Below are 15299 nucleotides of genomic sequence, written 5' to 3'. Positions count from 1 at the left end.
AAAATGTCACTGTCATCTAGTCTCGTTCCCAAATAAGTAACGAAAATACTCATATTTATCATTGTTTTAATGGACTCTTTTCCTCATAAGGTTATTAGTCTCTAGGTCTCTTCTATTTTGATTTTGATGTAGTCCTGATACAGTTCTTGTTTATAACCGTTCTCAAGAGGTTATTTCTCTACAAGGCTTCAAGTATTGCAGTTTCAACAATTGTATCTAATGGATAATTTTGCTCACTCATGTCCTGGCGACATCATTGACGTATTTGTTGTTTATAGGGCCTCTTCAAAACGGGTTGACAAACGCTCTTCCTGGGTAGGTGTAAGCAAATGTGTGGGTCTGGCTCAGCATCGGAATTACTCCCAGGGATTTCCTTGAGTATGTTGCTCCTCTGCTTGTGATAGTTTATGCTACCCTATCTATGGATAACATAATTTTTTATATCTAGTCAACAAAAATTTCTCTATGCTGCTGTCAATCTGAAAATCAAGATTTCAGTAGGAAAACATTCATTCAAACTGACTGTGGAGAAATATCACGCTATGCAAGAATCCCATTGAGATGGTAACAATGCTCCTCGCTCATTTCTCTTATAATATTGGGCCAATGTCAGTGACCAAAACGACTTACTGGACGATCATGAGCATAGAAGAAAAGCATTCAAATTGCCCCCTCCTATAGAAATGTGCATGTGGAGGGACTGTCCAGGTTGTGGGCAGCACGCGTGTAGAACATGGCTGAAACGGAGGGGTAGGGGCTGCTTCTGGGAGACGTTTTTCTTTCAAGAAGAGATCTTTTTCCCCCGATTTTAACGTATTCAGGCTACACCTGTATTTTAGATGGACTTCATAAAGGTGAAAAATGCAAAAATCCCAGAGGATGTAAGGAACTTGACTCAAAAGGCAGCGCTAACACTGCTCCTGAGGGTGCAGTGAGGCCTGTGGCGCCGGGAGCCTTGCTTAAAAGCAAGGACGCAAAATAGCAGCAGTGCCCACGCCTACATAAGGAAAGGGTTTGGTGTCTGGCTACTACTGAAGATGGTGATGGTGCAGGTGAAGGAAAATGTCCTTGGTACATCGGGCTGGAGCTGAAAGGCAGCACGCCACCAGGACCCAGCTTTCCTAGGAGCTCTGCAGGGGCAGAAAGGCCTCCTCCTGCTGTACCTGAGGTGCAGGGCCTTTACTTCTGCAGTGTGAATTTGTTGTTTAACAGCATAATCCGAAAACAGTTCCTGGGACTAAAAAAAGGAAATGCTCTGATCTGAGAACGTTTTCCCTTGCGAAATTCCTATATGCTACAAACAAAACAGGTGTTAATTCCCCACACCTCCAGGGAAATCTCAAATACCTTTTCAGAAGAGAAGGCCAGCTAACTTTAGCTTTCATATTTCCAGTGGAAAAAGTGTTTCTACTGTGTAAATTCCCATAATACGTTAGCCTTTAGGGCAGTGGTCAGGGTTTAGTGAGTTTATATTACATTTAAAATAGGGACAATTCCCAATGGCTTTCCTTTTGCAGTTTTTGTTAGTAGTTGTTATTTCTAATGAATTTTAGTTGGCATGTTTTGGTTTTGTCTTTTGCTGCAGACCATTTGAAAGCTGAAACTAACGTGTGGTCTTGAAATAGTATGGTATTTACGTGGACTATGGCTATTATATGGTGTGTGTGTCATTTATTGGGTTAGTACAGATTTGGGAGTGCTTCATAATTCCTATTTGTATTATATTAATACACTTTTGAATAGTTCCATGAAAGGACAGTTGTGTTCTTGAAATAACTACAGCTCTCCCCCCCCCATCCCAGTTGAGGAAATGTTTATTGCTTTTAAAACTTGGCCGGCAGAATTAGTGCAGAGCCTTGTGAAATTCTGTGTCAACTTTCTCTGTTCACGGAGGGGAATGGGCAGGGCAGGTGGGGTGCTTTCCCTTTTTCTTGGGGAGACAAATTATTATACAACGACAGCTCGAGCCAGCGAGCAGGCAGCGTGCTGCAGCCCTATTTTTGCAGTAGTATTTCGGGGGGTGAGGGGAAAGTTCCCTGACTATTTGATCCTTATGGCTTCTGTTAATATTGTCAACAAGTGTGCCTTTTCGTTATGTGAATGGCTATCTATATTAGGAACAGAATGAAGTATTCAGCCATAAATTACGAGCTACTCTCAATTATTAGTGTACTGGACTGGACTCAAAGGGCTTACTTGGATGAAAGGCTCCCATTATTATCCAATTATTATCTAGATCCCATTATTATCTTTTTTCCCCTTTAAACCGTGCTGTTTTTAACTTCTGTTTGCCATGACAGCAAAATTATAACTTTCTGCTTGATAAAAAGACTTCTGGTGGATTCCACTTTACCCTGAGCTCCTCTTCAGCGTGGCTGTGGAGAGACGGACTTTCAGTGCTCGATGTCAGGCCAGAACTGCTTTAAAAGGGAAACCAAAGTTAAAAGCTAAGAAACTTGAACGCTCGTGTAGTGAGAAGAAGAAATAACCATGCAGACTTCTACGTCTTAGTGTTTGGGTAAGGTTTTTGTACATAATATTACTTTAAAAATATGTGCACTCCGGAGCCTGCAGGAATGCCGGGGTTCTCTGCTGCGCTCGCATTCCTGTTGCAGTGTGCTGTCAGACTCTGACATGGCATCAATCTGGATGTAATAGATACATAGTTAAGCAGTTTATTTTAGGATCTCAAACTCTTCTAAGAATAGAGTGGCTCTCCTTTCAACAGGAAAGGACAAATAAATTAAAGTGTGGTACCAGGGAAGGAAAATAGGGGAAAGAAGCAGAGAAGACAAAATATTGAAGGAGAACAAAAAGGGGAAAAACAGCAAACTGGTTTTGGTGGGGTTCAAGGCTGGAGTGAAGTACACAGAGGGCTGTTGCGTACGGATTCTTTAAGCAGACTGTCGTGCAGTGGCGAGCAGGTGATGTGACATACTGGAGGGCTGAAGTCTTACAGTCTAGCCTACCAAAATAGACTTGTGTATTTTTCCGTGCGAGCAGCCCATAGGTTTAGTTGTGCAGGGAGGAAAAGACTAACATTTCAGATCTTCTAATGTCATTTCAGAGGTCTGTCAGAATGCTGTCAGTTACCTGCCCTAGTGCCCACAGGCTTAGGCTCTGGCATTTCTGTGTGATTATGTTCGTGGAACCACTAAAACACCAGTGAGAATGTGACTCCTGCTGGGGGTGTCATATTTTACACCAGAGATCTAATCATGGAAACTAGAAGGGGGAAAAACTGACCAGGTCATCCAATCTGTTCACTTACCAGAACATCGTAAATTAGTACAGCAGCGTACAAATTAAAGTTTAGTGAATGTCACCAGGTACTGGATGTTGGGAGCATTTTTGTGCCTTGTTTTATGGAAGCAACAGAGCTAAATAAAACGTGCCAGATATACATGTATTTGCTAGCAGTGGATTTAAAACCTAGAAGTCTTTAAGAATATTGCTGTTCACCAAAAGTCTCTATGGGGATAACCTTGAGAAAACAGATTGATTTCATGTGTGTTAACCCACCTGCCCCAGTTGCTGCTCTGTTTTTTTTTTCCCACAATTGCAAAAATGGTGCTTCTGTTCTTTTTCCCCCCTCCCACTTCTCAGCTGACATAACTATTAAGTGACTAGATAATACTTTATATAGGGGAATATCCAGAGTGAAGTGGATTTTGGTGTTCCATTTAAGTAACTTCTTAAGTGATCAAACATCGCTGTTCATTTGATATAATTACTTTTAAATGTTAATTTATTCTACAACCCTTACTTGCTTGTCTTTTTAAACAGAATGACTTCAGCAACTCTGTTTCCTGGGGTCACGTTGTCAGTGTTTGATGCTTGATTTGACAATTTCTTTAATCCAGTATCACTACATAAAATTTCCGTTATAAAAATATTAACTTTTTTCTAAAATTACAACTTTTTTCTTTTTTGATATTTTTTTTCTTTAGAGGGCAGGATTGTGTCATGGACAACAACCTTCAGTTTGCAAGGCAGAATAATAGATGGGGTAATTCTTATTCCAATAAGGTGGAAAACAGTATTAGGAAGGTAAATAAGATAAGTGTACTCGTTTATATGAATACAGAATGATCTGAATGTCTGAGATAAATGACATGAAATCACTTCGCCTGTTCAGGAACATTTGTGTTGATTTTTTTTTGGTGAGCTTTCTGTAATGCAAACAATATAATTAAATACAAACTTGATCAGTCTGAGTTGCAAAATTCCGTCCAATTATCACCAGCCATCATCCAGGCAAGTGCACATCAACCTTCTCAGAACAGGTAGAGATGCTTAGAAGACTTTTGTATCTTTTGAGATATCTCAAGCATATTTGTTCCCAGTGCAATATACCTACGCAGAGAACTGTTGTGCAACAGGTGAGTGCTAGAAAATGACTTCAGAGAGACTGGCTTGCGGCTGAGCTTTTGACCCTGATGTACACAGGTGTATGTGTCCTATGCTGAAGGGACAAAAGCAAGTGTTCTAGTAAGAGGTGTGCAAAATGAGTTTAGACACCGGTGTAGGCCTGTCACCACCTACGCTCCACTGTCATCAGGGGCACCATCTGGGGGCCTGTGTGTGTTACTGGGTAGGAAGGCAGGAGATAAAGGAACTCATCTGCTGGAAAATGAGGGTGTTACTTGTCTGTTTCTCTTGCTCTTCGAGAGTGACTTCAGTGTATCATGCTAACTGCGTGAAATCACAATGCTACGTTCACTATCCAAATGTAGCTGTCTGAAAGGCAGAGGCCATGTCTGGGTGACACCATCCGTCCATCCTTTGCCAACTTCCACTCTTCCAGTAAAGCCCTGCAGTGTGGCTTCACTGTTAGCAATAAAGCATGCCAGTGCAAGTTCATGAAGGATGTTGTCAAAATGTGGTCATCAATAAGTAACCTCATTTGATGGTCTGCATATTAACACTGTGCTATCCAAAACATAGGTAACATTTATTAAATTGCAGTCTTTATTTACCAGTAAAAAAATTCTGAAGAGTTTCTCCTTATATGTGATTTTCTTCATTAAACTGCTACATCAGTACCCACTTTGCTTAATTTTCATGTAATTAAAAAGCTGTTCAGCATATCAAATACATGAATAAGTCACTTATTAAGATACAGTCTTTCTGAGAGAAGTAAAATTTTGAAAAAGGCAGGCACAAATATCTTCTGGTTTTAATAAAGTTTCTTTCAACTAGAGATAGTGAATAAGTGGGAAAGAATCTGTTGAAATTTGCTTTTCATTTTATTACTTTCAGCTGAAAATTTCAAAAAAGTAAACTTTTACTATCTCTTGTAAGTGGTTAGAGAAGGTATATTAATGGAGTTGAAATTGGTGATGAGACTTTAGAAACAAAATTCTTCAGTATGGGGAAAGAGTGCTGGGATAGCTTTTTTCTCATTTTGTTTTACTTGACAAAATGATCTAGGATTTATTTATTTGTCTGCTTCGATTTCCTGTTGTCTCTTGTTCTCCACCCTTGGTTTTGAGCCCTGTTTTAAGTTCCCTTTTTTGCTATGATTGCTTCTTTTTTGCGAGTAGTTATGTAGTTTGGGTTACTCTATACATAAGATTTTAAAATCCTTTCTCTTCTTCAGGGTCAGGGTTCAAAGTCAAAGTGGCAGCTGCATGTCAGTCTACCATGTTTATATATAACACATATCATGGTGGAATTGCAATGTTAGTAGGTCTCTCTATCCATTGGACGTTACATAGCTTTATGGAAAAGTTTTATGATGCTAAAATGAAGTCTCTTCTGTCAGGAAATGAAAATTCCTTTTGTGCAGGCCTGTGGACAACACCATAGCAATAACGCATCCTTAGAAGTTTACGCGAGATACGGTGACTCATTTCCTCCTGTCTTCACTATCGCTTGCCACGTGAGAGCCTGCTATTCCATAGCACTCCTTCAAAGGAGGAATGAAATCGTGAATGGGAGGGATAACGTCTCATATCTTTTTCAACATATTTGTTCTCCGTGTCTCTTGTGAGATACGGTGGCATAGGCCGGAGTGGTGAAGTGATATCTTTAATTCTTTCCTGCCACCTCAGAGACAGAGATGCCCCTATCCAGCCAAATTGTCCAGAGTCTGTTTCTGAGCATCTGTGTCTTTGCTCTGTTTAAATCCTTTAACCTTCTTAGAGTTGAAAGTAAATGAATGAATAAATAATCAGAATTCAGTAGTTGTGTGCTGCCTAATGTCTAATCATACCATGTTTGAAAGAAGACTAGAAAACTGTGAAAAGCCAGATTGTGAATGTTTAGGTGCAGTTTTGCTTTAAAAATTAACAGCAACGGTCCTTTGAAAGGACTGCGAGGAAAACGAGTAGTTTGGCATTGTATTTATCTGGCGTTGCGTACTGTGCTTGTATTTCAAAGAGAACAAGTACATTAACATGACACTACCAATTTGTGTTTTAATATCCAAAAGTATCTCACTTTTAAGCCCAACATACTATGGAAAAAAAACAAAAACAACAAAAATGATTTCAGTGAATATCCTATTTGTAATATGTTTTACTCGTGTAGAGTCCTGAAGAAGATGGCAAAGACTGCTTAGTTTAGATCAAGGGTGTTGCTTGAGTAACTCTTATTTTTTGTGAATCAATAGTGATTTTAATATGTAGGAAATTAGAAACACGTATGTGTCAGATCTATGGATTTACATATCTGGGTGTTTTGTTCAAGAAAATTTACCTTAACAGGAAGTTTCATTTCAGTACCTTATGTTTTTTGTCCAACTCTACCCAGTTAGTGGCTGGTTTTATTGTTCATTAATATGAACCTTATTATTTAATCTAGAGTGGTTGTGGCTATTTTTTCTGTCAATCCATTCCTTAATATTGTTAACATATTCTACCTCGATTGTTGCCCATGATTCAAAGACTAATTTAATTGTGGCTTAAAAAAAAGAAAAACAAAAACACACCAACAACACACACACACACACACTTTTGTATTTGCATCAGTCCTTAATCTCGAAGGCTCTGGGGGGTTCCTTGGTCATTTAGAGTGAGGCAGGGCATTAGAAAGACCTGACCATTTCTTTCCTGTTATTTTATATAACTTGAGTAATGTTACTGCTCGTTCATTCTTTCCTGAAGCTATCTAGTCCTAATCAGGATTTCTTCTTGTGCCTGAGTTTCTTCAGTTCTTTAATTTATATTGTCCTTCTCTGCGTCTTTTCTATTTGATGTATCCTTTTTCAGATGGGGGTGACCAAAACTGAACACAGAATTCAAAAGTGAACACACATTATTCAAGGTGAGGGAATATCACTAGTTTTATATAAGACATAATAATTTTGGATATGTCTTTATCATTTAAAAATATACATGTATATTGATATCCTGATTACTTTTGGTCCCAATTTAATATATTGTTGTGAGTAATCTGTAAAGTTGTCTACATTTTTTGCAGCTGAAATCTAGTTAATATGTAAGATACCGATTCTTATGGGAAACTAATCAATGAATGAATAATTTACATTACTTTTCCATGTTTTACTGTTTGCTATGTATGCTTTAATGCCTGTCCTGGTGTTGATCTAATTGTGTATTTGAAATTCTTTCTGAAGTCCATCACAAGCAATAGAGAAGCAGCTGTTCTTTAAATCCTTTGTCATCCACAAATTTTGTCACTACATGGTTCAGTCCCATTGCATCCATAACATCATTAAATTGTACTTGTGTGCATATTGAAAAAAAAAAAAAAAAGAATATTGACACTTGAATTTGGATCCCTCTAGCCTAGAATCTTTGCTACATTCTTGCAGCTCACTGGGAAAGGTTTGCACTCCTCTGTGTACTCCTCTGCATTTGTGATAGACTAGTAGTTGAAGAATATGAATTGGATGTGAGAGCGTTTGTTAGATTGTCTACTGCCATCTCGAATTACTCTTTGCTGCATCTGATCGTTCTCTTAGACCTCCTTTCTTTAGAAGAAGAATGACACATCTTGCAACCAATATCTGGTTATTGCTTTCATGAAGTATATGCTTGTATTATGCTAGTAGTTGTAGTGGAAAAAGCGCTGTTCTGTTTTGTAATTTATTTTAACTTCAGTTGCTGTTGAAAACTGATTCATTTATGTGAGTTCTCTTGATCAATAGGATGGCTTTCAACCACTCTTCAAGAAAAAAAGATAAATCTCCTGCCCTTTTTATGACTTCTTTGCATTAGTATTCATTATAATGATGAGTGTGTTGTATCCAGAGCAGATGAATTATTAGGCATTGTCACATGAAACAGGGGTAGTAATGTTAGGCTTATACAAGGAGAACATAAATTTTGTCTTACGTGCTTATATTACAAATGTTGTCTGCATTTGCCTTCAACTATACAAATATCTGGAAGCCAAAATTTATGGAGAAAATGCTTATTTGCTGTACTTCAGATTGCAAACTTAATGACATATTTCAAAGGAATTTTATTGCAAAACTGGTAATGAAGTAACCTGGTAATAGGTAACACTGCCAGAGCTCCCAGTGTTCTGCATCTCTGGAATATCTAAAGAGCACCTGGGGAGAGCAAGTAGCTCTCTTTGCCTTGTAAGGCACTGGGATCTTCACCTTCTAGTGTGGAAGTTAGTATAGGTGGTATTTAAAGGTTTTGGCCCAGGAAAGAAATCAGACGTGTTGAAAGGAGTGGGAGCCATGAGGGGAGGAAGGCTGTTTGTGTACTCCTCACCTGTCTGAGGAGTGGCAACCCTGGTGGTCAGTATCTGAAGTAATAGCATGTGGTAGACAGTAGATACAAAGACCCTTACGTACTGCTTTAGTCTGATTTCTTTGAAATGTGAGGGGGTGTGCTTGTTATGAGACATTCAGTGGCAACAAATTTTAGAGATTATTCTTGCATTCAACTAGTTTTTCAGCAAACTAGCAGTGCTAGGAAGCTGCTGATTTATTGTAATTTATGCTGTTCTTCAATTCAAATGTACCTTGACTGTTGGTTTTTAGCTTTTTCATCTACTTGTTGCTCTAAATTAGATTTTTGACCACAGCTTTATAGGTTATGATCATTTGAAATAGCTTGACTTCCTATGCTTTGTCATTTTATTTTTTTTTTAATATGACTGCTTCTTATTCTTTTTTCTTCGTTACTCCATTGTAAAAGCTGGAGGGATTTTTCTATTGCTATGCTAAGGTTTTGATTTATTTTATAATTTTTAAATCCTCCCTTGAGGAATTATTTCACTTTTCTTCAAATTTGTTTATTTTGTTGCTTTATTCTAAGGTGGCTAACTTGCCTAACGACCAGACCATCTGAAAAAGTTAAGAGAACACATTGCGTGGCTTCTTTCCTCATAAAACTTGCAAGAAATACATAGGATAGCACCTGTGTTCATGGTCTGTGGTGTAACAAATAGAGATACTTAGAGAATATATCCAAATGAGGCTGAAGCAGATCCTCACTTGCATGTTTCATCTTAAATAGCTCTGGTTGTTGGAAAAGGCTGCTTCGGGAGAGACAAACTGAGCTGTGCTGTGTCAAGGGAAAATGAAATGCTCTGGATATGTTCATCTAAGAATTAGTGCTTAATAAAGTGAAGCTTTTCAGCATAGTTATGTCGCATTTTAAATTTGAAATGAAACATTGTGTTGCATTAATGTTTTTAGTTAATGTTTAAATAACATTGATAAGAAGAAAACATGCTAGCTTGCTGTAAAATCTTGCTTGTAATTTCATTCAAGTACTAGATAAGAATTTTCTAAATTCTTGTTGATACCTTGGTATGGTAAAGCAGATGTTACTGCTTAAGCTGGGCACTGTGGTAGCTTCTGGAGTACTGGGCATCTTGGCACCCCTAGTAGATACCAAGCAGCGGTGTGCACGCTGCAGCTGGTTTATTTTGAGAGAAGTTCCGGTATCTTACAGCCTTTTTTGAGTAATCTGAGGTTAAAGTGACTGTGTTGGGACATCTGGAGTTCTGACTGTCCAGTTTAATGTCTGTGGTGGTTAAGAACGGTAATATTTTCCTTTTAAACTGTGTATGAAAATCTTTTTTCTTGTATAAAAAAGAAGCGTGGATCACCTTAAAAAAGAAAATGGCGGAATGATACCGCTTCTCGAACAGTTTGCTCCCTAGTTGTCCAAATAGTGCGTAACTGGAAAAAAATCCAAAAAAAAAAAGGCATTCAAGGAAGACGAACAAACTTTTTTTTAAAGTAGTTCAGCTGGTTAAAACCAATCTAAACATAATCAAAACCAGTAGAAGCCCTCCCACAACTCCATCACGTGTGGGACAGTTGCACCACATAAGGGCCTGCACTAGGCCGTGACAGGAGCTGAACCTGAGAAACAGCCAAGTCTCAGTGTCTGTGGCATAACAGCTCTTCGTGATCTTCACCTGAAGCTCCTGTGAGGATTATTTTTGCTCTCTGAGCTGCTCGGCAGCCCTGCCTGGGAGCACGTTGGTCTCAGAGCAGAGAGGGCCCCGGCTCTCTCCTTCCCGCTCCTCAGAGGTGTTTGCGCTTCCCTTGGTATCGCAGAACTACTCGGTACCCATGAAAAACTTTCAGATGGTTACGTGTTGAAATACAGTAAAAGCTTTCTGGTTTTTGTCATCGTATCTACCCTTAGCCTTCTTTTATTTGCAATCCTATCCCTCAAAAGAGACCAGAGACAGACTGACTGACGGTGGCTATTTTTATACAGTGCACATATTAACTGTTGAGTAAATATAAGAGGTTTCTAAAGAGCTTATTTTAGCACAAGCATTTGTTAGAGCTGCTATATCCATAGGCTCTGTGTATATTCATTAACTATTTAGAGCTGTAACATAATACAACAAAAGGAAGCATATTTCACAGAGATCTATAACAACAGTGCACAGGGAGGCATCGATCCCACCGGTGAAAGCAGACATTTCTTACTGCTATTTCCAGTCTTGTGGCATGTAGATATATTACATTTATTTCTCAGATAACAAAACTAGCTAGTACTTACTGCAGTGTCATGATCCTGCATTGCAAAACCGCATATGTGTGATCTCTAGAAGTTTAATGTAATCAAATCTTTGAGCACAGTAGAAAACTGAGCCTCTCTAGTTTCCCTGCTAGTGACAAGATTTATCCTTCAGATGATTGCATCCAAACCAGGTTGTGACTAGAGTGAGCAGTGAAGCACTGGTATGAGTCTTTCCCATGGTGGTGACAATCTTCCCTTGGAGCCAAGTTTGGCAGATTTAAGCTGTAGCACATGTGGGTCTGGAGTCAGAGCCCATAGGTACATAGAAGTACTCCTAGCACCAACCATCACCTCTTTTAGGTAATAGGCATGTCAAAAGTGAAGAAACTACTTTAGTTCTTGGGTTACTATCCAAAATAGTTCTGTCTCAGTGTAGTATGAAATAGGAATTTGTTCCAATATGGCATGAAAATAGAAATCTCTTCCCTGTACAGTCAATTTCTGTGAATTAAAGAATATTTCATTAAAGGTAAATGTCAAAGAAGATAAATGAGATATATGGGAATTTAGTCTGTTAAGAGGTTCATTTTGGTTTTGGAATGTTAAAATGATACAGCAATGTGCTGAAATACAATTTTTTTTAAGCTTTTACACAGGTGAGCAATTATGATTTTTCTCAGCAACAATTGATGTGGTCAGTTGAATGCTACTGTTCTGCCTGGCTGTGACATAGATTACCGTATTGGTTTAATCACCTTCATACTGTTCTATCGCATGCTAAGCTAACAATAGATTCTGTATTTTAACACTAAATCACATTGTAGTTTGAAGGAACTGGGGAGAAGGCTTAAAAAGAGCAAATGTAATTACAGCTGATTTCTGTGGAATACTTTAGTTTTGCTCAGTGTGAACAGAAATGTTAAAAAAAAAAAAAACAACAAAACAAAACAAAAACACAACACCTTAACAGCTGTGTCAATACCAGTTTTCCAAGTTGTTGAGTACAGAAATAAATTCAAATGGTGTTGTAAATAATTCGAATTTGTTTTAAGTGGGAAAAATAAAACCTGTGCAAGTGCTTTAGCTTCATTTAAGTGATTTAAAAATTGATCAATTTGTATAAATCTGAGTGCATAAAGGATTTGCAGTTATGTAATTAAATGGGTATTTTAAATAGCTTTCGGCATACTGTCCAGTTTGAAAGTGTGCAAGTGTATTTTCAGATTAATTTTTTTTTTTTGAGATAAATCATTATATTGTGTTTAGAGTGTAGTTACAGGCATACAGCACTGATCAGATGGGACATGCTGGAGAAAAGGCAAAAATGTTGAATCAGTTGCATTCTGTTTTTCAGACAGAGTGGTTATTTTAATGTATATAGAAAACTGATATTGGTAGGAAAAAAACACCTTGAAGCTATAAAAATCTTACTACAGATTACCTAGATAAAGAAAAATGCATTCTTTGATGCTATGGTTTTAATGAAGTGATTTTCAAATAATAGATGTTTTTGTCATGTTGGATTATTGAATTACTATTTTTCCCAAAGGAAAACATTCAGTAACCATGTTTGATTTGCAGAGCACCAGAGATCATACTGGGATTGCCGTTTTATGAAGCCATAGACATGTGGTCGTTAGGGTGTGTGATTGCAGAGCTGTTTCTTGGATGGCCACTGTACCCAGGAGCACTGGAGTATGACCAGGTAGTAGAAAAACTTTCACAAGCATATGCATATTTTATGCAACTTAAGAATTTCAGGTCCTTAGACCAAGAATTTCAAATGTTAATAACATCTATTAAGTAGTATTTCTTCAAGTCTGTTCAATGCTTTTAATCTAGTCCTAATGACTGTCCTAGAAATACAATTCCTGTTTCCAGACTGAACTGTATATTATGCTGCTTTTCTGATTTGATTTTCATTTTTTCCCCTGTATCTTGCAAAATACATGTTGGTATTGAAGCTGCTTTTTCTGATGGAAACTGAAGTTTGTGGCCACTGTAATTGCATTATAATCTTTCTTTCAATTGCTGTAAATGGGCTTGATTCTGGAATACCTGTTCAGATGTCAGAACTAGTTGTCTTCTGAACTGTTTGTGATGCTTTCTGGAAATCCATCTAACATAGCTTAAAGATTTAAGAGACTATACTTCATGAGGAACTAGAAGCAACTGTTGTAAGAATGCTGTATATATGCACCTTGAAGATGTTGAAGCTGTGCCTTTACAATGTTGGTGTTTTCAGCTACTGACACCTTTGGCATTAGTGAACTGACTTCAAAAAAAAAAAGTTTTTAATGAAAGCTGTAGAACAATTACCATTTAAAATATTTAGAGAGGTCTTATTTTCTAGCACAATGTGGAAATTTGGAAAGAACGTAACCAGAACTGTGATTTTGCAAACAATTTTTGGACTTTGAAAGTGAAGAAGGCTACTGAAAATCCAAATTGTAACGGCACTGGCTTATTATTTATTAACTTCTACATGTTTGATTCACCATGCAGTTTAGTAGCAGTTCCTCCAAAATGTTAATTTTTTCTGATCCTGGTCTTCATATTGGGAGCTTTTGGCTCCCTGTGCTTACAAACCAGACTTACTTTTCCAAAAATACTTCTGTTAAAATAACTGTAAGGGAATATATTGATTTTGTGTTGATTTTGGTAACGTTTCATTTTTCTGTTTCCCTCATTTACACAAAGTTCAGTGTTTTCTGGTTAGGAAGTGAGCTATGAGTGGAACATGGGTTGACTTTGACCAGTATTTAGAAGACATTTGTGCAGCGTATTGCTGTTAAAATAGAGAAGGAAAGAGGAAACAACTATCAGCAGTATGATTTACTGTTTTCTTTAAGGAAAAAGTGAAGGCACTTGTTTTGGAAATAATTTGAAATACTATCTTTAAAATTTCTAAGAGCTTGGCAAACCTATTTGCAGGAAGGAACTGCAGGAGAAGATCTGGACACTGAAAAGCATCAAAATACTCAATTTCCAAGAATGACCTCTGTTATTGCCCCCGTACTGCTGTAAATAGCTGTTGAAAAGGGTGCTGCTGTGGGTGAGGAAGCGGGGAGCTGTAACCCTAGTTCATGATCTTCTGATCGTGATGCCAGATACAGGCAGGTGTTGCTCTTGGCGTGGTCCTCGTGCCAGAGGATCCCGGATGGAGGAGGAGCTCTCACCCCTTCTGCACCACCAGCGATCGCCTTGCTTTAGGCAGGCTTGTCATCGTGTGTAGGCAGGGCTGCAAAATTGGCTTCAGAGAAATTTGTTGGAGTGTTTTACTCAGTGTCTGCAAGCACAGCAACTGCGGGAGACGGCTTTCAAGGAAATTCCCTTCCTCACGCTGTGTGCTGTGTGTCACCCAGTAAATGAACGGGCAAGTGCGTTATGCTGAATTCGCCCTGTCCCCCTGGTGTGTGACAACCAAGAAGTTAGGCCTTGAAAGTCATCTCAGAGTAGTTATTTTTATTTAGATTCTGTCTAGTAACAGCTGCACTTCTTAGTGGGAAATAGCCGTGTCTTCTGAGCTTTAATACTTATTAAAAGAGGCCCAGGTGCTTAAATGTTAAATTTTTGAACTAATACATAGTCTTTTTCCTGCTAATTTCTTAGACCTTTTAATGGACTTAGTTTTTATTCCCCTCCTAATTTCTTAGACTTTATAATGGGCTTAAGTAACAACTACATGACCTAGAAACATTTGTGGTCAGACTGGGTTTCTCTTTATTCCCTGATATAGAGAATTGAGGAGGATACTAAATATCGAAAGTTGGCAGTGTTGCCTTCAGTTCTTGCCTATTTTGGTCTGTTTATTTTTCAGCAGAAGCCTGGTGCATACCTTTCCTTTCTATTTCCCGTCAGTTTTCTTCCTCTCAGATGTTCCTGGCTCCCAAATCCTTTGTTTTCCATTGAACTCATCTACTCTCCTGGTTTCTGGTTCAGGGTATTTCAGTGCCCTGTCCTTGTGTGTTTTTTTTGCTTCCCTTCTGCTATTTTCCAGCCAGTACATGTTCTCCAGGGGTAGCCCCACACTGCGCAGGCACGTGGCGTGGGACTGTGCCCAATTCTCTTCCAAAATAAATGCACGACAAGCATTTCGATGGACAAAAGCATCTGCCTATTTCAGACAAAGCCAGTCCTTTCCTATTGAACTCAACAATAAATTTCTGAGACCAAGAGGTTGGAGTGCACTCCCTTTCTATGTGAGACATTTGCTTGAAATACAGGTGTGAGATGTGTAAAAGGCAATGATACAATGAGAACAGCACATGTGAAGGATGTCGTAGAGTTGTATAATGAGAACACGCCAAAAATCATTCAACTTCTGTAGGCAAGCAGAGCTCTTGTGCTCGTTTTCCTGTTTAGAATTAATGCATTATAGTT

The 15299-nt window shown here is 38.3% G+C and overlaps 1 protein-coding gene across 6 annotated transcripts in view; it reads left to right on the top strand.

The window, feature by feature from the left end:
- Nucleotides 1-15299, top strand: part of HIPK3 (homeodomain interacting protein kinase 3) — a 74563-nt gene that overhangs the window by 41110 nt on the left and 18154 nt on the right. For all 6 annotated transcript variants that reach the window (XM_084520206.1, XM_084520209.1, XM_084520205.1 and 3 more), the window contains one exon: nt 12498-12621. In XM_084520206.1, the coding sequence (XP_084376332.1) occupies nt 12498-12621 (124 nt within the window). The remainder of the gene's footprint in view (nt 1-12497; nt 12622-15299) is intronic.

This window comes from Aythya ferina (assembly GCF_964211825.1).
Source record: "Aythya ferina genome assembly, chromosome: 5".
In the NCBI taxonomy this organism is placed as follows: Eukaryota; Metazoa; Chordata; class Aves; order Anseriformes; family Anatidae; genus Aythya; species Aythya ferina.
Note: the sequence above shows the minus strand (reverse complement) of the source record. Positions and strands in the feature narration are given on the sequence as shown.